The sequence below is a fragment of the Theobroma cacao genome, chromosome 2, assembly GCF_000208745.1.
Source record: "Theobroma cacao cultivar B97-61/B2 chromosome 2, Criollo_cocoa_genome_V2, whole genome shotgun sequence".
In the NCBI taxonomy this organism is placed as follows: Eukaryota; Viridiplantae; Streptophyta; class Magnoliopsida; order Malvales; family Malvaceae; genus Theobroma; species Theobroma cacao.
This window is the reverse complement of record NC_030851.1, coordinates 3779829-3804359: the sequence shown is the minus strand read 5'-3', so window position 1 is coordinate 3804359 and position 24531 is coordinate 3779829. Positions and strand designations below refer to the sequence as shown.

At 32.3% G+C, this 24531-nt stretch overlaps 2 protein-coding genes across 4 annotated transcripts; one reads left to right on the top strand and one right to left on the bottom strand.

Annotated features, from left to right (window-relative positions):
• Window positions 86-2439, top strand: LOC18607710 (B-box zinc finger protein 20). Of its 2 annotated transcripts, XM_007042003.2 has the most exons (4): window positions 87-397; window positions 484-779; window positions 867-1313; window positions 1410-2439. In XM_007042003.2, the coding sequence occupies exons 2-4, from the start codon at window positions 594-596 to the stop codon at window positions 1473-1475; spliced, it is 699 nt and encodes a 232-aa protein (XP_007042065.2). In that variant the 5' UTR covers window positions 87-397; window positions 484-593; the 3' UTR covers window positions 1476-2439. The 2 variants fall into 2 exon arrangements, with proteins under 2 accessions (XP_017971539.1, XP_007042065.2); XM_018116050.1 differs by having other exon boundaries at window positions 86-779; window positions 867-1308.
• On the bottom strand, window positions 2509-13716 carry LOC18607709 (kinesin-like protein KIN-7D, mitochondrial). 2 transcript variants are annotated; one of them, XM_018116048.1, is made up of 25 exons: window positions 13072-13716; window positions 12841-12938; window positions 12406-12495; window positions 12162-12214; window positions 11112-11177; window positions 10405-10458; window positions 10119-10178; window positions 9762-9840; window positions 9553-9620; window positions 9309-9365; window positions 9111-9215; window positions 8698-8802; window positions 8326-8433; window positions 8089-8220; window positions 7815-7997; window positions 7211-7426; window positions 6262-6399; window positions 5768-5893; window positions 5589-5639; window positions 5340-5387; window positions 4993-5139; window positions 4039-4782; window positions 3197-3326; window positions 2997-3110; window positions 2509-2855 (listed from the first exon to the last, which is right to left on the bottom strand). In XM_018116048.1, the coding sequence occupies exons 1-24, from the start codon at window positions 13413-13415 to the stop codon at window positions 3025-3027; spliced, it is 3288 nt and encodes a 1095-aa protein (XP_017971537.1). In that variant the 5' UTR covers window positions 13416-13716; the 3' UTR covers window positions 2509-2855; window positions 2997-3024. The 2 variants fall into 2 exon arrangements, with proteins under 2 accessions (XP_017971537.1, XP_017971538.1); XM_018116049.1 differs by having other exon boundaries at window positions 5768-5887.

Genomic DNA, 24531 nt, shown 5'->3' with positions numbered 1-24531 from the left:
AGGCTTAAAGTAAATATATATTGCTACCTTTCCAATTATAGTAATCCGAAAGTGTCTTGTGTTCAACACAATGATCATATGGCCAAAGGAAAACATTATTTAAAAAAATGGGGCAGAACCTGAAATCAAAGCAAACACCAGAGTCCCAGATCCTTTAAATTATTACAAAGTATCAGCACAGAAAGAAAAGTTAAGCGAGCAGCAACTTCCCTGAATTTGAAGAGAGAGGGACTGGTTGTAAATGCTGGCCATGCCTCAAACCATTCAGACACACTCAGAAATGAGAGTGAAAGCCTCAGCCAAAAGAACAATATAAAAACTCCAGAAAGCCAAGTTGCCGCTTCCTCTATACTCAAGAAAGAGAAAGCCTAGGGATCTGTCCAGAGCTTTCTTCAAAGTCAGATAGGGTTAAAGACCCCTGAACTTAGCTGTTTATCTCATTGCCCATACGCCCATAATACATTTGTCTGTATCCTTTTTCAGTTTCCACTACCGAGAGCCTTTATATCAAGGGGCTTGTACAAATCAGAAACGAAGAAAAGAGTAAAAAAAGGAAAGGGTATAGCTTGCTGCAGCGGAAAAGCAATTAAACGATGAAGATTTGGTGTGATGTGTGCGACAAAGAAGAAGCCGTGGTCTTCTGCTCTGCTGATGAAGCTGCTCTTTGTGAAAGCTGTGATCGTCGAGTTCACCATGCAAACAAGCTAGCTAGGAATCACTCTCGTTTCTCCCTTCTCCATCCGACCTTCAAAGAATCGCCACTATGTGACATCTGTCAGGTCATTAACCCTGTACTATACAAAATAGAAATATTTCCTTTGTTTTTCAGTTTTCCTGTAATTTTTTTTATTGCATCTTGCTTGCAGGTGAGGCGTGCGTTTCTTTTTTGTCAAGAAGATAGAGCAATTCTTTGCAGAGAATGTGACCTTCCAATTCACAGAACCAATGAACATACCCAGAAACATAACAGGTTTCTTCTAACGGGTGTCAAGCTCTCTTCTTCTTCTTCTTCCCCTTGTTTAAACCCAACTTCATCCTCCTCTAATGGCCACAATGCAACAACTATTGACTCTGAGACCAAAAGTTCCCAGTCTTGCAAGAGATTCCGTTCAGTTTCTAATAACGAAATCTTCAGCTCTCCTTCAATCGAGAAACCATTGCCTTCAACAACTGACAAGGTTGAAGATAATTGCACTAGTGACACTGTTTCAATTTCAACAAGCAGTATATCCGAGTACTTGATGGAAACATTACCAGGTTGGCGCGTGGACGATTTTCTTGAGCCTTCATTCGCTGCCAATGGTTTCTGTAAGGTTTACATCTAGATTTAGAGGCAGAGTTATGGGTGGTTCTGACTTATCAACGACCCCTTTTTTATTATGTTTATTTATGGGATTAATTTCTTGCAGACTTTTGAGCAATTTTTACCAGTGAAGGGAGGTGATTGTGTGAATCTTGAGTTGTTCTCCATCTGAAGCAGTTTAGGTACCTCAAGTTTCCCCACCGCAGTCCCCTCAGCTTTGTTTTTTAATTCCGCAAAATGATTTGGTGGATGGATTCAAGGAGCTCAAAGAGGCAAACGTTTTGAATTTCGGCTGTCGATGGAACGGTGAAAGTCTTATAGTTCCTCAAATCAGCTCTTCCTCCTCCCTCAAGAAATCCAGACTATTTCGGTAGAAATCCTAGTTCATGCTGGAGAAAAGAGAATGTCCATATAGGAATGTTTGTTCAATCTGTCTGTCTTTGGATCACGTTGGTTTTAATTTCCTTTAGTTTTTTTTTTTTTTAATTTTTCAGCGATTTTCTCGTTGTTCTATGGGTGTCGTTTTGTTACTTTTTGTAATTTATCTATATGTTACATGGAAATAGAAAGTTCAATTTTCCTCTATTGACATCTCAATCTCAGAACAGCTATTTTAATGAGAAACGACCAGATCCTGGTCAAGCTGCATGAGAGGTGACAAGTGACAACTTGTGGTTAAAAGAAGAATTATGAAACCCCCAAAATCCCCTTAGTCCCTTAGGGACTTTCTTCCTTCCGAGGCATGCTACTATCTCAGTTTCTCTCTCTATTGAATTGAAGGGAATTCTTTTTGGAGTTGGGACTATTCTTTCACTATTCTTATTTAAAACCAAACAAAATAAATGAGGCAGATTTGAGATTTGAAGAATACGAGGAATGAAATGAAAGAGATCGCCAACTCAGTTTTGCAGAGAACACAGCCTAATCGTCAAAGTAAAAGTTTGAAGGATTGCTGACAACATGATTACATAGGAACGCCTGGCAGCCAGGGCGTACGGAAGTGAAATTCCCAGATCCAAGCCGAAAAACTTAAGTAGGCTGGGCATTTTGTCCTCGACGCTTTCTCATTGACATGGCTCTGATCTCACTTTCGTTTGCTCCACTTTTTAACCCAATAGTATAGAACTAGGTAATAAATCCAGATTCTTGGCAAATTTCTGTTCTTTTTATCTAAGACGAAGAGAGCTATGATTATGAACAAAACATTTTATAAAATGGCCACGGCACGAAAAATTGCTTCATCGGAAGCTTAAATCGTTTCTGTACATAACAATTTGAAAGTTTGGAAGACAAATCACAACCTTTGCTGCGAATTTCAAAACAAAGCAACATCTTGTATCTGAATGTTTTTTTTTTTGAATGTAGTGATTTTATCCTCTTTTTTCTTAAATCTTTTTAACCTTTCTAATCTCTTCTTATTTTTACAGCCTCCCAAGTGAGGTAGAGGACAGCAAACTATTGATATACCTTTTAAACAGTTACATACAAACAACTAATGAAAGAATTGCACCCGCTTATCATATTGAAGATAGCAGACAGGTGATCATGAACCCTGCGAATAAGGAAAGATAAAAATGTTAAAATTTCATGATCCGAACAGCTCTTTTCTTCCATTTATTTTATTCAATTTATTTGAGAATAGAAAGTAAGTGGGATACTAAAAATAGAAAGAAATAATTTGCTAGAGCATGACCTTCATTAGGAGGGTATAAATAGTTGAGTCAAGAAGTGAACGCAAAAAGCCTATCCGCAATCTTTGTGCGACAAATTGGACACTCAGAACATGCAAGCGAACAAGATTTACATACTGCAAAAAGCACAAGATTAGCATTTCTAAATATAGTTGATAAGCAGTAGGCGCAATAACACAGTACGGTGTAGAAAATGACTTACAACAAAAATGCCGACAAGGGAGAAGAATTGCTGCTGTTGGTGATTCAAAACATACTTTACACATATGGGAATTGGCATCACCATTTCCCAGGGATTTGAGCTCTTTTTCCTTCATCTCTTGCATTCGTGCCTGAAAATAATAAAAGAGTAAGTTACGCTGGTCAATTTAAAACCATTTAACTCCCAGAAATAATGTGATTATGGCCTTGAATTAATCACAAAGAGAATGCTTTTTCAAGAAAACTTTGTATCCCATTAATGAATCAATCAAAGGGTCCTAAAGCTTCATCAAGGTAAGCAACATTATTCCATTATTCAGGATATACTCTCAGCATACTAGGCTAAACTGAATAATTTGGCAATAGAAAAAATGCACACTGACTACTAAATGAGCTTGCAAGAATCAAGGTGAGTACTAATGAGCCTAGTACTAGAAGTGTCGTGTGGAAGTATGCAACTTGGAAGTCTAACAAAGCCTAATGTAATGGTGGAAATAATCCATCTATAAAAAGATACATATGAAGATAATGCATTAATGTAGTATGCCAAACCAGAACACAAACAAAGACTTGGTGGGATAGCCTCAAACAAATAGTTACAATCTAGTCTACAAGAAAGTATTTTGGTATTTTCAAATGCAGTGGAGGTCCCTGACCAATGGGGTTAATTTCACTCAAGCTTAGACCAAGATTACTTCTAAAACAGGAACAAACATGCCATATATCAGAAAATCTAAAACAGCCACGAGTGAGGAGTAGAGTGAAGTAAATAAGCCAGAGTGGAACAGGGAAAACTCAAGTCCGCACAAAGATCCAGTAAAGTATGTACAGGATACAACGAACCTTCAAGCGAACAACCAAGGGTTCTTCCTTAGGTATTTCATTAGCTGGTTTTGATGACACATCTGGCACTTGTCTCTCTTTCAGGATATGATTACTCTCAATGTCATTTGCTTTTTGATCATCAACATTCTCCATACCATTACTATGCTGCTCGTCCATATTACTTTCAGGGGTAGCAGCTCCCTCTTTTTTCAACTTAGCAACAAGCACCCACATGTTAGCTAAATCATTCTCCAGAGCTTCCTCCCTCTTCTTTGCTTCTTCAACCTTTTTCCTATATTCATCTTCGATGAATTCCTTCTCAGCTAATGCAGCTTCAAGAGCTGCCTCCCTTTGTTTCCTAGCCTGCAGTTCCATCTTTAGATCATCTGGATCAAGATTCCACGGCTCAAAGTCATCACCAGCTGCTCCTGAAAGGTCATGAGAGCGGCCAGAGAGCCGCCCCTTCCTCCCAGGTCTTATGCCATCACTATACTTGCGATTGACACCATTGACAGTTTGATTAGCAGAGCCTCTAGAGTGTGCCAACTCTCGAGCAGCCAACAATTCCTTTTCCAGTTTTGCATTCTGTACTGAGAGCTTGGTCACTTCACCAGCCAAATTCTTCAACTCAACAGCAGCAGCAGATGCCAATTCTTTTGCATACGAAGCCTCTTCAGCAAGTTTTTGGTTTTGGACATGCAATCCACTGTTCTGCTCTGAAAGCTGCACCTCTTCTAGTTTTAGCTTTTCATTCTCAATCTCCTGCAGATATAAACACAACTTTCATATCAGTGCAAAGGTGCATGGAAGACCAAGGACTATGCTAAAAACAATCACTTAAAAGATATTGCATGCCATCTACGCACTAAGATAGTCCTCACAAAATTTACAATTACTTAAAAGACCAAAACTTGTGACAACAGAAAGCTGAAGTCTTTAAGAGTTAGACAATCCCAGCAATAAGTAAATTACCTGAGATTGAACCTTTTTTCTTAACTCGTCTGCATATTCTTCAGATATTCCCTGTTCAGAAGACAATGATAATTTATCACCGGAGATAGATGCCAACCGCTGCTCCAGGAGATTCACCTTCTTTTGCAATTCCTCATTCTCTGAACACTGCCAACGACCAAAGCATGCATGAAAAATAGTTCCATTATTATGGATGGAGGATAAACTATTAACAGGTACAACATATTGATTTACTTAAGAAGCTAGCAGCACCTAAATTAAAAGGACCAACTGCTACAATTTATAATTAGAGATAACAACTCATTTAATGAATAGAGGGTAAAAGGCATCAAACACAAGGCTATCACCTTGTTCTGCAGTTGTTCTTGGAGGATACGATTATCTGCTGATTTTATCTGTATCAAGGAAAAAAATCAACTTGATTACATGATGAACATTAAGAATCCTGTTTATCAATGCTACATCACTAATATTACCACCAGAAAATTTGAGTACTTAATAAACTATCAATGTTTAACAAGCCTTAATCAGTGGTGAAAGAGTGCCTGCCCAATTTAACTCCATAATTAATAGAAGAATGGAACCAAATCACTCACCTCCAGCTCAAAACTCTTTTCATTACACTGGGTCATCAATCTCATAACTGTCTGTTGCAAAAAGATAGCATTTAGAATTAAGCCAAAGACCAGTGGCAATAAAACCCTCACAAATATTTAACAAAAAATAAAAAACATTAGTAAAAACAACATAATCATAAACAGGATGACAACACTACCTGCTGCATATCGACAAATGATGCATTAGCAATTGAAGCTTCACCACTCTCAGTTATGCGTTGCTCTAAAACCCTCATCTGCCTCTTCTTTTCTTGAATCCCTCTTTCCAAATTCTGAATCTGTGTCTAGAAAACACCCACATAAGCTCATTAGAACCTTAAGAAAAATATGAAAGCTTAATATTGAATAGATAGATGCTAGAAATACAAGTAAGAACTGAAAGTTTAGTCTAAATTGCAATCCCCCTTCCATTGATTAGATTCAAACTTAACCTGTTAGTTATAACCTCATGGACAACGAGATAATATTGAGATTTATCATAGACTGGAGATAAGTATTAATAATACGTCAGTTCACTGTTTCCTCTGTCATAGTAAAGTAAGTTGCCCAAAAATACCAACAAAACCCCCACCTCTTCCAGCCACAAGAACATCCATCAGTACTGCCTCTGAATTAACATGTGCTATAGATGTAAGACAGAGGAAAAGAATACCTGAATGTTTGAGCTATCAGGATCGTTTGCAGACTGGTCCACCAGGCGTTTCAGGGTACTGGTGCCAAATGCAATCTCTCCAGCAAGCATCTTAACTTGCTCAACAAGAAGGTCCATCTGATCTGATGTCATCCCACCCTATAACCATAGAAGTGTTTGCTTTTATCATTACCTTATCAATATCAATTAAGGAAATTAGAAAGATTGATAGCATTAAGGAAGGCAATTCTGATTTGTGATTCACTAAAGTATTTATGGAAGATGATATGTTACTATATTCTGTGACTCAAAGGTAAAATATAAAATGCTCAAAACACAAGCAAAAAAAAAAAATAACCAAGGCTTGAGATTTTCTAGGAATATCTTCTCACAAAACTAAAGTGTGTTTGGGTGGGTGCCAGGTGGTGAGGGGACTTCAAATTTCAGCTGCAGATGCCTATGAGAAAGGGAAACCATGTGCAATAGAATAAGAGTCAAACTACTGTCTGGCTCATGCTGAAATGATACTCCTCCACCGAAGTGTAAATGTCTTAAAGTGTAACTTAAAAGATATTGCAAAGGAATACACCTGATGATTTTCACATATTCTATTTCCTAAAGTTTAGCAAGACCTGTTTATAGCACAGTCTTATGTAATAGGTAGGGGAAATTTTTAACCAGAATCAAAACCAAAAAAGTCTAAAAGGCACATATTTTTGGTTGGCTACACTAAATGGAGAACAAAAAGAGACCTAAAACTAAACCATTATTAAAAAAAAAAACAGAAGACAAAATGAAGTAAAAAAGATGGCTAGGACTGAAATTTAGCCCTAATTATAGGATGTCGGCCCCTCCACATCCACTATCAAGTTGGAAAGAGAGAAGTTTTACAAAATACAAGGTATCCTTCTGAAAAAACATAAGAAACAAGAATTGAAAATTTAGAAATAAATGAATAAGCAAAACTTACAGCAAGCAGTTTAGTCCCACTGATAAGTTCACCCGCCTGAGTTGACTCAGTGACAGTACTGCAAGTTGGTGAGAGCTCATCATTCCTTCTGCTGGATGATCTTCTGTGTCTAAACTCAAAAGATGGATCAGAAGCATGCACTGCAGTTGAAGATGGAGAATCTTTTTGATTCTCACTATCTATGAGCAAGGTACCTTCTCGCGGTACATCCAGTTTCTGATGAAGGAAAAGTGCCAAAAATTAACATCATAGTCATGTCAATAGATGGAAAACCAATACCTACAAAAGTTCCCATGACTAGATAATGCAGTCCATCTAAAGAAAAGACGGTGGGGATAGTAAACCCAGTAACAGAGAGATATGATATACAGATACAGATGCATAGCCTGATGAATCGAGTTATTAACACTCACAAATTTCAAGATATAGAAAAGATTTTGGTTCGTCTTTTTAGGTCATTGGAGTAGAATGAGCCATTGCCCCATGTGTGTATGTAGACCATTTGTGTACTCTTAACTTTTTTAAACATATGGACTGGGGTAGTAAGAATGACAGTATTAGAGAATTACACTTTAGGTTCGACCTATCGATAATAAAGACTTACGTCATCCTCACCAACAGAATGACTCCTTTGATGACTTGGTGCATCACTCAAACATCCTGGGATGGTATTTTTGGTAGAAACAAGTATAAGCTTGGTAAGCCTTTGGATTCTGCTCATCAAAGCAGCTTTGGCTTCCTCCTCTTCTTCTAATCTAGATTGCATTTTCACCTGACCTTCCTCCAACTGTACCATAAAGAAAGCAAAGCATGAAGACTAAAGTAAACAATTACGCAATCAAATAAAACAATATGACTGTGGGAAGCAAAATGCCAACCTGTTGCCTTAAGCTCATAAGTTCTTCATGACTAACACCAACAAGCATTCCCTGCCTTAGCTGATCAAGTTCTTCTTTGAGGACTGAAATTTCTCTTTGATACTTCTTAATCAATGATTTTTCATCAATAATCTGGAATAAAATTTAGTATTGAAAGCAGCATAAGATTGGGTCTTAAATATATCTCACTGTGAATAGCTAATAAAAAGATAAAAATCACACTGAGGTTATAGAGACCTTATTACGCGAGGCGTAGATTTCCACTCGCTTTGCCCTGCTTGCAAACTTCAGGGTATTATGAGTTTCCTCCATATTACTAGATGCAGGTGTAACTGTGCAAATTAGCTGAAATTTAAAGAAAAAATTGCAAATAGGTGAATAACTTTTTCTTACATATCGATAAAGGATTTATAATTGCAGAAAAAAGTTATATAATAAGATTAGAGAAATAACTGAAAGACAGAGTAAAATTAAAATTTGATGTTGGAGGCAGGTAACATCCAATGGATATGAACCTATAAGAATTAGCATATGATGCCCAGTTACCAATAAGATATACGATCAATATACTGTTTGTTAACAATGATGGCTGGCATGTCTTAAACTCACTGAAACATGTCCATGCCCACTCAGTGAAGATTGCAATAGACGGGTAAGCTTGGAGTCTCGATATGGAACATGAGATGCTTTTCCTTCACTCAGCTTTCCTATCACCTTCACATCAAAACCATATGATCTAATTAAAAACTAAAAATAATAGTCAATAGATACCAGCTAGGTAGCCGCTATAAACAAGTCAACAGAAATGAATAATTTGACCAGAAAACTTAGCATCCACTCCAGAATTTTTTTTATCAGTAATTAATTGAGACTGTTGGAGAAAATGAATTTGTCTAGATTCAACTCCATTTCTCAAACAACTCAACAGAAACTATAATCCTGCAGAGTAGTTGAAAGGACATGCTCAACATGGAGAAAGTAATAATCATTCATTAATAACAATGTTTATACAAGGCACCCACAGTTCCAAGAGTCAGAAGACTTTTGTTTATGTAAGATCCTTCCTTTCTCCTTAGCCCAGTTGTTTCAGTTTTTGAACTCTCAGATCCTGCTAAATCAATCAAATTCTGCATAAAAGGAGACAAAGAAATTAGCAAGTCAAGCCATTTACCAGAGAGGAATATTCTTTGGTGAATAATAACAGATGAAATAAATCATACAAGTTGAGAGAAGATCACTCCATCATATTCATCACCATGAGCGCTACTCTCAATCATCTGCAAATTTGTCATTAGTTTAGAGACAGAACATGAAATTGAAAGGCATGTACAACATAAGAATCCATTTTGTTACAGAAACAAGAAAGAACCAGACATCCAGAACAGAAAATAAATAAAAAAGTTTTGAAATTTACACAAATTGTTGACACAGCAATGAACAAGTTTTCATATCAAGAATGTTTACCAGTGTAAATATGGTGTGACTTCGGCTACTCAAGAGATTGAAGTTATTTGAACCAACATGACGATGCTCTGCCACCAAAACACATTGAATGGAAACTTAGCAGTCTTAGTAGTACAAAAACTCTCACAAAAGATCATTCATATTGCAGGGGAAAAATAAAATAGGAAGGAAAAAGGCAGGAAAACAGCAAAAGTAACCCTAGAAAGCACCTTCCCCTGCAGCAATAAAAGAAAGGGCATGCCCAGGAGACAAAACCACTTCTTCCTTTATACCCTCAACATAAGTTCCCTGGAAAGATAATGCAAACATAAGCAAAAGTACAAAACTAACATACATTAATTGCAAGCCATTCCATCAGCAACTTTATTGAACCATTTCTGATTCTCTTAACCCAAAGCCACCCAGAAGAAAAGAAAAAGAAACATTTATAAAGAAGATACTTTAGGTTGATGTTGGATGCAAAGCATGGTGTGTCTTTGGGTACATGACTTTTTTGAGAGAATGAGAGAGAGGTCATTAAACAATAAAACACCATGCAAGAATTTGAAATAAGTTGAGCAAAAGACCTGGGCATCTTCTCTAACGCGCAAATTCTGACCAGTTGGATCAAGTAAGTCATTTATCACCTGATATCAGAAGCAGGATAACGCTCAAACCATATTAAAAGAAATTCTAACTAATAAGTAAAGGGGCTGAAGGCCAGAAATTTGAATAACAGTTGAACAAAACTATCCTTACTAATGTGACTTTATAAAATTAACTGCATCAACAGAAATATAAAACCTAAAGAAAGAAATCCTAACTTCAAGAGCCATTCATACATTCAATCATATATTTAGAAGTACCACTCACCTCATTGTAGATTTCAAGATACGACACACGGAGTAAGAATTCTCGCCCCGGAGTCTGAAGTAAGGGCACAGTTAGTCATTCAAACTTTATCCATTCAATAATAAGGGGATAGCTCTTAAAAAAAATTAATATGGGGATAAAAATCAAAAGCAAGTAAACTATGCTGCAGCAATCAAACATTTTTGTGGTATAAATACCATCCAAGACAATCAATATCACTGAATTTTGAACGTTAAATAAATGAAAGCATTGGGAAAGAAGGTATCTAAAGTGTTGCCTAAAAAACCAGTGAATGCATCTTTGTTTTTATAAAATGTAGCAAAAATAAACATTAAGATTGCATGGAACCCAAAAAAAAAACAAATAAATAAATAAATAAAACTATGGAATTAAAAAGAAAAGGAAAGAACATTTGTTAATCAGTGCCAAAGGTAACTTCTATAAGCAATGTTGTCCCTACTGACACTTCATAGCATAACATGTTACCATAAGGTCCATAAAAAACCCACAGGTTCATAGAACATACTGATTAGCTGAAATTTGAGGAGAAAATTGGGTGGTTTGTTGGGAAATGGAGCCAATGAGCTCAAGTCAAATAGGGGCAAGTGTAGGTGAAAGAAACAAAACTTGTTGAAAAGGAATGGAAAAAGAAGCATTCATCTGACAGTTCTATAGTTAGGCCTAATAAATGATGTCAGAACACTTACATCTTGGATGATGCTGAACACATCCTTTATTGCCAATGGTATAATACCAGGAGCATTTTGATCTCCCTGTGCATATTATCAAACAAACAAATCAAATCAAAAGTAAGATGACTGGAAATAACTATATTGTTATATGGTAGGATAACACACACAACTCATATTTAAGAATAGATAAAAAAAACTATTGATAATTTTCAGGACTATCATGCTGAGCATGTTAATATTAATTTGATTGAAACAATATATATAAATTTCCTCAAGAGCATATTACTAATATTTTTTGCCAACAAAGTGGCCCAAATGAATATAGAGTGTTAACACAACAGAACGTCTCCAGAAAGAAGGGAACTGGTAAAAATAACATTGAACTGAAATGCAAGTACGAAATTCTCTTTTGTTTTGCCTTTTTCATAGTATATAAGAGATGCATAGAGTATGAAACTGGAATTTAATATGAACAAATAGCTTGGTTTCATTACTACCTCTATACAAGTGAAGATGCTCTGATTGATGAACATATTCCTGAAAGCATTACCCATGCTACATTTGTGATTACTAACTTTCATGATGGATATATTTAGCATAATTTTGGTAGTTGGCACTAAGGTTCTCAAGTTACTAAGTTCATGTAGAGTCTAAGTATAAACTAAAAGCAACACAAATAACTCCACTGATTATAAGCTTTAAGAGAATCAAATGCGATTGCCTTCTTCTATTTTTGAATGTGTAATATCCTCACTGTTTGTAATTGAATCTTGTTACCATTTGTGGAGGAAACCCCACAATTATTTATTATAGGAGTTCCCTTCCCCAACTGCCCTATCAAGAAAAATTTAATCAAATGCAACATACTCTAGCAAATTTGCTACACTTAAATATCTGGATGTATGATTATACAACCAAATGATATGATCAATGAACAGGTCTTCTTGACAGATAACAAGCAACAAGATTGACACACAACTTGATTTTAAGAATCCCTATGGTACTCCAATTGAAAATAGGAAAACAGTGGATAAAAGAAGTTTGATGAGAGGCAACTAGACTTACATGCATAGTGTGTGTCTTCCCACTACTTGTAACACCATAAGCAAAAACAGTTCCTGCAATTCCAACAAGCCAATAGTAGCTTTAATTTTGATACATAATACAATTTCAGAATTTACACAAGCCAACATCTTTGAGCAACTTGACAATAATTGACTTCAAATAAATTAATCTCAGATATTTTTAGTTAAAATTAACAATCAACTGAAGGAAATCAATTCAGGTTCGAGTAATTCAATTTACATACCATTAACACCTTCCATTGCAGCCTTCACTACAGGTTTAGCAGCTACTTCATAAACCTCTTGAGAAGTTGCGTGAGGTCCAAATGCTCTGTCTGTCAAAAATAAACCAACAACCTTCATATTAAATCCACATTCGTTGCCACTGCTTAAACATCAAATTTGTGCTAAATCTGTACTCAAATGTAAAACCCAATGGTCTCCCCATTTTAACCAGAAATAAGCAAAGAGCTTTATAAATTAAACTCTAATTACCAAAAACCACCAAATCCCCGACCAAATTAATATAAATTTCTTAGTTTAATTGGAAAACATTTCAAATTGATAGATTCAGCAACCGGCATTTGCACTTACATTCCAGAAAATGACTACAAAAAATAGGGGAGGGGAATCAGCAATCAGTTTCAAAGCAAAAAGTTAAATATCAATTCGGCAATTACCAAATGCGTAAGCCGTAGCTGGATTATACTCATTTCTCACAATCTTATCCCCGTCCGCGTACCACGCGATCTCATCCCCTTTCTGGAATTCTCTTTCACTGTAACCGAACAAATAAAAATGAATAAAAAAATCAAAGGAATTGCATTACCTGAAAATAAAACTCTGACAACAATCAAATCGATAAAATCCTCTGCACAGATCCAATCTGCTACACTCAGATCTACACTTACTTCAACGGCCGAAACCGAATCGTAACTGAAATACTATCTCTAGATCTTGGCGCTTCCAAAGGCTCGCCTATTATCTCCTCCGGCGAGTAAGCCACCGGTGTTCGAGCATTGTAACCGCCGCGTGAACCGTAGTACGTCGAATCGGACCTCGACCGACTCGGCGTCATGGATCGGGAACCGTATCCACTTCCCGAGTTGAAGTACGAAGACGCCGACGACGAGCACGTGCGCGGCATTAGTTTGTTGCTCATAAATGAAGAAGCTGAAGAAGTGGAAGAAAACGGACTCGAAGGTTTCCGATACGAGAAAGGCGAGCTGCTCCTTGCTCGAGAAGAAGACGCCATTTTAGAGTGTTTGCGTGACTCACTGAGTCAGTGAATCTGTAAGGAGAATGCGTGAGAATAGAAAGAATGAAAGAAGAAGAAGAGAATGTGTCAGTAAGCTCACATGGCTTAACACACAAAAGCTAAGAGCATTTCGATTTTTTTTCCTTTTCTGAATTTAATTTAAACTCGCTTTATTGCTTACAGGAGAGTAGCTATAGAAAGTGGAAGAAAACAGAAAGAAAGAGAGAGATTGTTTCTTCTTCTTTAAGACAAAGACGAGTTGCAGACAGAAAACTAAATAAATAAATAAAAAATAGAGTCGAAAGCTTGAAATTGAAATGAAGGATTCCAATGACTGGTGGGAGAAGAGAACGATGGATTTGTTTTTTGTAATTTTTTAAAGTTTTGAATTTACAAATTTCAAATTTTCTCTTTTTTTACTGTGGCGTGACGTGGAGGTTGGTGGTGACGTGGAATGAAGGGAATGGCAGTTTAAACTTTAAACTCCGTGAAATGGACCCGCGAAGTAGAGGGATTTTGAAAAAAAATAAAGAGCTAAAATGAGCGGGAATAACTGCGGGTGGAGATTACGACAAATTGGAAAATAACGAGTGAAGACAAAGCTAAAATTAGTAAAATTATTGTGGACGGTTTAACCGCTCGCTTAAAAAAAAATGAAGTCTACTCGCTGAGCTAGGCTGACAGCTAAAAGAAACAGGGGTAACCTAGTAATTAAATTTTTTAGGAAAACTCAAAGACTGTGTGCGAAGCCAGGGAGTGGACCGGAGCGTCGTGGGGAGAAAGTGCTATTGTCTGCATTTGATAAGATTGCGACACGTCATGAGTGAACCGATCGTTGTAACTTCCTCAATGGCCCCACGTAATTTCTGTCGATATTCTATTTCTCAATTAAGAATTCATGTAAGAGAATATTATTAGTTGAAGTATTTTCATTTTGCCACAAATTTCCCTAAAGTGTTCTTTTTTTCTTCATTTTTTGGCTAAGACTTGGCTGTTTCCTTTTTTGGTGAGCCATTTGATAGCTGTTGTTGGTGATTCACGTGAATTTTATTCCTTTGATGTCTCACTGTAAAAGGAAAAGGCGTGTAATTTTCCATATATGAGTGAGTCTCGCTAAAATCATGATAACGACTATAAAAACTACTATTACTCACTGTTTTATTATTAATTGTGAATGACAATAAAAATTTGTATATTATCACCTTGACTCAGTTGAAAAATGACTGTTAATCATATATTGGTAAATTTCACTTACACAACCTATATTCTTAATTTTTTCACCTAAATCTCGTCGATTTTCTTGAACAAAACTTAATCTGTGTAAATAAGTTTTATTTCAGAAATAAATTATACCATTAATTTCACTTAATAAAATAAAAATAGTGATTGATTCAAAAATTAGAATATTTATCCATACTTAGAAGTATTTTATTAATTTGATTAAAAAATTAACGATTTAACTCATTTTGAGAACAAAACTTATCCACAAAATATTAAATAAATAAATAAAATGTACTATTTACAAATTTTAAAATTACAAGATGTGTAAGCAATGTATAATAAAAAATTAATAACCATTTGTTTTATTTTTTAATTTAATTTAAATTGATTTAAATCGATAATAAATTTATTTATTAACGCATTCTATCACCATTTATTTTTTAATTTATATAAAGCGATTGAATAAAAGATAAAATACGTATCTATATGTAATTCTTGGGATCAGCTTTTAACTATAACACGATAAGGAATACCACATTTCGTAATCAGTGGAAATAGTAGCTTGTGAACAAACATAGTAGCAATCAAAATGAATTGGCAAGAGGTAGCCATCCTTATTTATCATAAAAGGCACTTTCAAACAATATACATATTTCTCATCAGTTAACTTCACAGCCGTGTATTTATGACTGTGAACAAGGACAAATGCAGAATTTTATATTAGATGTCAATTTATCTGAATAATTTTTTATCATAGTCAAAGTTATGAAAGATTAACTTAGGTTTAGTTTTTTTTTTTTTTAAAGTTCGTCGTATAAAATTTTTATATCACTTTGCTATATAGTGGTTTTATTTCATTCAAAAAAGCATTGAATATAAAGTTGCAAAAGATTTTATTTATAAAATATTTTATATATAATCAAATATTATTTTGTTTTTATAAATGTATCGAAAGATGATATACATAGTATAATATAGAGTTTTATATAAAATAATTATTAGATCATTGGGTTGTTTTAATTTCGTATGGACAAAATGATTATTTTTATTAAAATGTTAAATTTTATTATATAATTTTAATAAAATTGTAGAAGCTATCTCCGATATTGTCCCTAACTATAAATAAATGAAAATGTGAGTAATACAAAGCTAAAGAGCTATGATAATTAGTTGGAGTTGCATACATGTTTTACTTTTTTTTTTTCAAAGAGATGAGGAGTACGATAGTGACTTTGATAAGAAGACATAATTGAAGTATAAATTAAATTAATAGTATGCTTTAAATTCAATGTAATGGTTGATTAGATTAATTAGCCAGGTCACGTTAGTGGGAGACCAACACAAAATCTCTCCTTGTACATTAATTCAACGCAATGCTTAAAGATTTTTTTTTGTTGGTCAAAGAACTAATATCGATTATATATAGATAATATTTAAATGAGTGAAGGTGGTGGAGAGTATGCTTAAATTATGGAACATTTATATGTTTAACATCTGTTAAATGCTTAAATTATATACTTGTTGTAAATATAATTTTTATTTAGTATTTATATTTGAATCTTTGTTTGATGTCTTTATATTTGTGTTGTATTTAGTTTAATTTTAAATTGTTAAATTGAAATTTTTAATGTTTATGAACAATTAATTCCTTTACTTCTAAGTAAAATCATGAATAATTATATACTTTTTACTTTGATTATTATTGTACAATAGATTAAGAGATATGAGATTGTTTTCTTTACAGTTAAATTATATACCCAAATTGAATTATTTGAAAAATATTAATCTATTGTGATTTGATTTTTGATAAAAAAATAATTCGACTTTGATAATGTAATTCCAATTTTAACCGAAGTCGTCGAGGAAAAATCTAGGGACCTTCCCCGAGTCAAAACAATGAAAACAAGTGCGATTGTATGTCACGCGCCAGAAATGAGAATTTAAAAAGGAAGAACTAATGGACGGTGGGGTTGAGGGATATTCTCCCATGTGATGGGTGCTTTTAGTCTTTTCCTTTCACGCTTTACACGTAGGAATTAGATCGGCGATGCGAGGCCGCGAGGAACGTAAAGCCAATTCCATGTCAGCAAGTGCCGGTGGGGCCCACTGTCGTCCATTTAAGCCGGTGAATCCCTGCCCGTAGAGTGAGGGCGTACAAGAGTTGATGGATGGGTTAACTACCGTACCTGCCGGAGTGCATTTAATACGAGGTTCCAGTGCAACCGCATCCACCATAAATTCAAGATAATCTTTTCTGCTAGTGAAGCATCTGCATGATCGATATGTCGGGCCAACTTGAGATGGATTAATCAACGCCCTGATCAGGTTGTGCATTCTAAGCACGATATTATTAAGTCAAATGATTTAGAAATTTCAATCATTAAAGTAGTGTTTCACTGCTAAACAGTGATGGTAATAATGGGATAGGCACATCAAATTTTTACTTTGACGGTTCATGATTTAATTTAAGAAACTTTTTTTCTTTAAGTTTATTGAAATAAATGTACTACGAACTACTACATTTTCTTTTTAAATTAAAACATTAATTTTTTCAAATATTTTTAAAACTTTAAATTTGCAATCTTTGCAAAAATAAAAAGCTTTATGGTTGCCTCTTTCGCATTCATTGTTATCACCTCTTTCATTGTTATTCTTTATCTCTTGCTTGTAATACCATCCAACAACCACCATTTCCTTTTCCTAGGCGACAGAGATGAGAAAAAAAAAAAAGAATTTTTTATGAACATATATCATGTTACATGAACTCGGGAATAAGGTGTCAGTTATCACTACATGAGAATGTTATTTTTTTAATAAATTTTTATAATAGATGATTTAAAAATATTACACAATAAGTGTTAATTATTGCTACGTATTCGACACGAAATCATTATGTATTTTGTAATTTTTGTAGTAAATTATTTAAAAAATATTGCACAATAATACATTAAAATAAAATTGAAGAATTTATGGAACATAATCTATATACACACTAGATATGAATATGTAATGTTAGTAAATCAAGTTTAATATAGTAGAAACATTGTGATGTGGTTCTTCTTTGTAAAGAAAATACAGGAATCATAATTAACAGTGTCCGATTCGGTTTTTTTTTAATAGAATTTGATCACAACTTCCAAAAGCAACGGTAATCGAGGTTTCAACGAAGCCAAATCACCTCCGGATCTCCAGGTATTACCAGAGCGCTTTCCAAACTTTTTTCTGATTTTCTCTCCTTACCTGCTTGTAATTAAGTTGACGGAACAAATAGCAATGTCTGCATTTTGGCAAGCATTCTGTTGGAATATCCTATTCATGCCTCCAATAATACGGCTTCGAAGCCAGGAAAATTATTATGTTCCAGTAAATTATAAAAAATAAAAAAAAATGCAATCAATTCCCAGTTTTCCCCATGGTCCTGCTGCGATGTGGACATCAGTGTCCAACACTCTGGCCAATAGCCAAATTTCCATATTCCCGCATGATTTATATTTTTGTCCAATACTACCACAACCTACTATTCAACTTAACCAATCAGTTCATCCATACAAGGTGTGGTGAGCCACCACGTAGACAAAAATTAAAATTTGTCTCGAGTGGAATACAACATTTTATCGGAGGAGGCTTTGTCTCAATGGTGAAAATGTTATCCTTTTTTGAGTCAAACTCAATTATTATATAACTAATAACATATGAATACAGGGATGTATGTAGTTGATACAGTACTATCTTTTATGTTTCACACGTTTTGTTTGTACCAATCATTAAATCGTGCAATAATGACTTGATATTACAGATGGGTAAAGTTTTGTTTGTTTGCAAGAGGAAATCGACAATACTTTCATAATTATTGCTTCAAAATTAAAATTCTCATGCAATATTTATGGAAAGAGAAACTTTAAGATAAGAGGTGTGACAACAATGAAAGCCACAGGTTTAAAAACAAGATTAGAAAAAAGGAAACGAGTAAACAAAAGCGGGCTGACCGTCTGGTATAAGGTCAAGGTAAAAAGGACATTGCTCCTCTTTCTCACCCCTTGTTCACCTCCAACAGCCCATCGGAATTTATCCAAATTTTTGCACAATGATGCATAATTGCATATTAGGATCCTTGAGAATAGAAAAATATTCTGTAAATTGTGGGTCCAAAATTAAAAACAGTGGCCTAAAGATGGGTTTGTTTGAACTAACCAACTACTTCGTTTTGAAGAATCCATTTGCAAAGCAGTAGATTTGTCAAACACAAAACCCCGAGCACTCCCTTTGCTTCCACCGCTCGATTCTTTTTACAGGTTAAATCACTCATTCGTCAGAAAAAAGGAGTGTAAGCAAAGAATTGGGAGTGGGATGCGGTGAGCATATCATTTTGACTCTCCTCTTTTGGGCTGATTGGCACGTGCAACCTCTTTTCGGCTGTGGGTTGGGTGTGTGCGGGGGGTGGTCCTGGTGGGCAAATGATTTGGAAATGGTTACGCCCTGTGACTGAGACCAGAAGCGAATTAGCTGTCACTTCTGCTTTGAGTTGCTCGCAGTAGTGGCTCACGTGCTAGCCCTGACCTGTTTCATGTGACACGTGGGGTACTGCCACACCCTTCGAGACTTCCAATTTTCCAATCTCTGATTGCAGAAGCTGTGATTTCCCAATCAAAAATTATCCTTATGATATTAATTTGTTTTGTTGCTTGAATTGGCCAGAATGAACAATCTTACAACTTTTCATGATATTGATTCATGTATAACTAGCATAAGGTCAAAGGTTCCAATTTAGAATAAGATAATAATAAGAAGGACAAAGAATTAACACTAAATTATCTAACAAAACATAAAATCGACTAATTGTAGCATATATTTTTTTAATGTAGCTTGTATCGTAAATGTATTTGTAAGTGTAATTGTTATAATTTTTTTATAAATATTTTAGATTTTATAGTACAACTTACATATATTAGTGATTAACATTAAATGAGTATTTTTATTTTTATTCGCGTGAATCATATAATCGTTGATATATTCTTTTAATTTATTATTTTAATAATAAAATTATCATTTTGTGAAAAAAGAAGAAACGTTACAAACAAGTAAAAAGGATGTATCAAACGTAATGAAAAGGAAGATTAGAGCTAGTGGTGGAGGTGAAGTGGTGGTGTCACCTTTCAGTTTTCATTTTTTTTTTAATTTTGATGTGTATAAAATTGTAAATATATAATTTGTTACCCCTAAATAAATCAAATGAATTAATTTAGAATAGTGGTATCTTATTTAAGATCAAAATTTATGGACACGGGTTTAATTATTTCTAGGCCCAAAATTTAAAAATATTATTTATTTATTTATTCTCTTGGAATTATATTTTTTCTTTCTTGTTTCCCTTTTCCCCTTAAAATGATTTTTCTTTCCTTCTTTTTTTCTTTTTTTTCCCTTAGAATTCTTTTTCTTTTTCTTTTTTCCCCATTTTTCTTCTTCAAATTTTTTTAAAAACCATCATCTCTCTAATTTTTTTAACTTAATAGATTTAGTGCATTTGCCGCCATTAAAATTGTAAATACGAGGTTCCGTAACAAGATGGAAGATATTTTAAAACTTAAAGTTAAGGTGATGCAATACAACTTGTAAATAAAGTAAGGATTTTAAAACTATGTAAGAGAAATAAATCAAATTTGAGAAAAAATAAGTAAAAGTATTGGGGATGTGTATATATATATATTTCTTTAAAAAAATAAATAAATAAGTTTTTTTTCTTTTAAGTAGAACATGAAGAATTTTTTTTTTTGTGTTTCCACACATAGGAGTTTTAATCAAGTTCATGCAATTCTTATGCTATTGAATTTTATTTGAACTTGATCATAGGATATATTTTAATTGAATTGGATATCTTTTTTTTAATTTTTTTCCTCAATTCAAGTGAACTTTTTTTATTTCTACAAGCAAATAGAATTTTCTTTTAAAATCTTTTATTAATTTTGAGTTGTTTTATTGTCATATAGATTCAAAGTTTGAAAGAAGAAGTGTGCCATCCAAACAAGACACAAGGCAATAAAAGTGGCAATCGTATCAAGTTTGGAGAATTTGCCCCATTCTATTGTTACAAAGGTAGAAATGCAGAAAATATAAATTTATTTATTTATTTTCTTTGTTTTTATTTTTTGCTTTCATATTGTTAGACATCTTGTTGTTTTTTATATGTTTTTTACGACCGTTTTGAGATTATTCATATTAAATTTTGCTTTGGTTTATTTTTGTAGACTGAGATGCTTCAATAAACCAAATTGTCAAATATTGAATTTGAACTACAAGTTTCATGGTTTTGTTAATTTATATGCTTTTAAAGCATATTTTAAAGTTTAGGCAAAGATAAAGATACTTTTAAGTTTTAATCACTATATTTATGCTGCAAATATTTATAATCTGACATAAAAAAGGTGTGAAGTAAGGTAAAAAAGCTGCAAGGGGAACTAAGGGAGGTTTTTTATATAAAATTTTGTTGAAAAATTTATTTTTAAAAGTGTATAAGTAAATTGTATTCTGACTTTTTAAACTGAGATTGGGATAATGTTATGGAAAATATTTTTTGTCATTACTAATGGAGTTATTGGGTGTTAAAGATGATAAATAGAAGTTGATTATAAAGAAAATATGCTATGTGATTTTCAATAATTTGGAATCAAAATAAAGAATGAACATGAAAATAGATAAAATAAATAATAATATTTATCAAGACCACGTATGGGCATTATCTCTCACAATTTTGTTTTTCATTTTTGAATTTTTTATTTCTCAATATAATCTCCATTATCATCTTTAAAATTTTTATTTCTCAGTGTAATCTCCATTCTCCTATCCCACCTAGGTTTATGAATTTTTTATCAATGCTGTTACCTTATCTTAAACCATGCAGTTTCAAACAATGAATTAGTAAAAAGCCTACTTTAACTACATTCATGGCACGTTTTGTTTGCGGAATAGACAGTAATTGAATAGAATAGTTATTACGTGATAATATAATAGAATAAGTATTACTTAACTTGGTATGATGAATAGAATAAAGTAAGAATAATTATTATGACTTATTACAGTATTTGGTTGGTAATAATAACTTTAGAATAAGAAAGGAATAAAAAATAAAAAGACAAAAATATCATTTATTATATATAATTATTTATTTTTATTTTATTGTTTAAATATTAATATTTTATAATAAATTAAAAATATATAATAAATTAAAATATTAATAATTTATAAATAATTAAAATAATAATAATAATTTTATAATTTAAATATTAATATTTTAGTATAATTTAATTATTAATATTTTATTTATAATTTAATATTATTATGATTAAAATAGGGTTAATTCTTATTTTTTATTTATACTCATTAAAAGTTTAATATATTAATAATTTAATAAAAAAAACATGAATAGTTTTAAAATATTAATATTTTAATATTTAATCATATTAATATTAATAATGTTTAACTTATATATAAAATATTAATATTTTAAATTTTACAAATAATTTATTCTTTTTTATTCTATTTTTTTCTTTTTCTTTTTTTCTTCTTCATGAGTCGGTCGCCGAAAAGGCGATCGGTGTTATAAAACGTCAATCTGGGGCACCATGTGGCCAGATCTGGCCACTACGATGCCAGATCGGTGCCTTCCCACGATTATATCTGGTCGTGGAGTGCTAGATCCAACCGTGAGCTCTGGTCGGTAAGCACCAGATCCGGTGCTTCCCACGGCCAGATCTGGTTAGATCTCTCGTTTGAATCTTTTTCGATCATATTCGGTCATGAAACCTCCGTCACGAACGTTATCTCCAGCGTTGATGCCACTTAGAGAGAGAATGAGAGAGGAAAAAATATGAAAAGAGAGAGAAAGAATAAGGAAAAATGAGAAGAAGAAGAAAAAAAAATATATATATATATATATATATAGATCTATAGTTGTAATATTTTTAAGTTATAAGAAGTATTTTAGTCTTATCATAATTCAGAGCTATTCCCTCAGTCATAGAATAGCAATAACCATGGGGAAGCATGGGTATAACTATGCTTGAGTTTTACCCCATTTTAAAGAATAGCTATTACTAGGTAATAGCTATTCTTTGTGGCGGCGCTGTACCAAACGGAGGTAAGCAAAAAACACGGGAATAGATTAATATATGATGATGGAATTAGCTATTCAATGTACCAAACGTGCTATCAATGTATTAGCTATTCAATGTATGATGGAATAGCTTCAAAAATTATTAAGATTAAATTACCCTTCATAAGTTTAGAAATTTACGACCTTATTTATATAAAATCATTTTTCTTCTATATTTTCTTTTTCTCCCTCCTATTCCAATTAGTCCCATTAATATTTATAAATATAAATATAAATATTAATATTAGTATTTTAACATATTAATGATTAAATTATAAATAAATTAATAATATCTAAAAATAAAAAAATAATCATAATAATATTTTAAAATAGTAATGATTAAATTATAAATAGAATACTAATATTTAAATGATCAATTATTAATATTTTAAATAAATTATAAATTATTCATATTTAAAAATAAATTATTAATTATTAATATTTAAAAATAAAATAATCACAATAACATTTAAATTATAAATAAAATATTATTATTTTGTAATATTAATTATTAAATTATAAATATTTTAATGAGTAATTAAAAATTATAAATAAAATATTAATATATAAATGATCAATTATTGATATTTTAAATAAATTATAAATGATTAATGTATAACAAATAAACTAAAATAAAAGTAAATAATCATAATAACATTTAAATTATAAATAAAATATTAATATTTAAATTATCAATTATTAATATTTTAAATAAATTATAAATGATTAATATTTCAAAATAAAATAAAAAAAACCATGATATCATTTAAATTACAAATAAAATATTAATATTTTAAAACGTTAATGATTAAAACATAAATAAAATATTAACATTTAAATTATCTATTATTAATGTTTTGAATAAATTATAAATTATTAATATTTTAAAATAAAACAAATAAATCAAAATAATCATAATAACATTTAAATTATAATAAAATAAAAATATATTATAATGTTAATAATTAAATTATAAATAAAATATTAATATTTAAATTATCAATTATTAATATTTTGAAATAAATTATAAATTATTACTATTTTAAAAAATAAAATAAATAATCATAAATATAATAAAAGGTTTTTATATTTTTATCCTTTATTTTTTTTTTCAAAGTTATGTTTACAAGTAAACACTATTATTGGGGATTTAAATTATGCTAAGACAATTCATACACAACGGAATATTATTAATTTTAATCTCCAAAGCCATTGATCACTTTAATTGAAATTAATTTTGAAAAACCACAAAAGAAATTTTGACATACCTGAAAGTCTGCTTTTTTTGGTGGAGTCCTCCTTGGCTTTTCATTTTAACTTTTGTATATTAACTATGACTTATCAAACCACAGCAACACAGTTGTCCTGCCTCTAATGGTGATCCATACAGTGATTTACCGAAATCTCTTTACTAAGAATGTGTGAATCACTAAGCCGAAGTTTGTGCTAGCAAACTCTCAACTTTAAGCTCCTTTGTGTTTCTCTCTTTTGACTATGATCCTATCTTAACACATGAGAAAATAAAATAGAACTTTTCTATATATTCAAAAGGCGACTAAGAGATTTTTTTATACAGTTAATTGACTTACTTTATAACCAATAAGGATTATAAGATGTCTTGGGTTAATTGGGCCTTTATTTAATACTCCATCAAATCATATTTGATTTAGCCCAATACTTAATTGGATTAAGCCCAATACTTAATTGGATTAAGCCTCTATAAAATCAATTAGATCCTATCTAATT

Bases quoted from the DNA above. Each gene is read 5' to 3' on its own strand.
- LOC18607710 (XM_007042003.2), top strand. From the start codon at position 594: ATGAAGATTTGGTGTGATGTGTGCGACAAAGAAGAAGCCGTGGTCTTC. The intron at 780-866 runs GTCATTAACCCT...TCTTGCTTGCAG, and splicing joins CACTATGTGACATCTGTCAG to GTGAGGCGTGCGTTTCTTTT. The intron at 1,314-1,409 runs GTTTACATCTAG...AATTTCTTGCAG, and splicing joins CTGCCAATGGTTTCTGTAAG to ACTTTTGAGCAATTTTTACC.
- LOC18607709 (XM_018116048.1), bottom strand. From the start codon at position 13,415: ATGGCGTCTTCTTCTCGAGCAAGGAGCAGCTCGCCTTTCTCGTATCGG. The intron at 9,366-9,552 runs GTAAACATTCTT...ACAAATTTGCAG, and splicing joins GTCACACCATATTTACACTG to ATGATTGAGAGTAGCGCTCA. The intron at 6,400-7,210 runs GTAAGTTTTGCT...CTATGGTTATAG, and splicing joins GTGGGACTAAACTGCTTGCT to GGTGGGATGACATCAGATCA.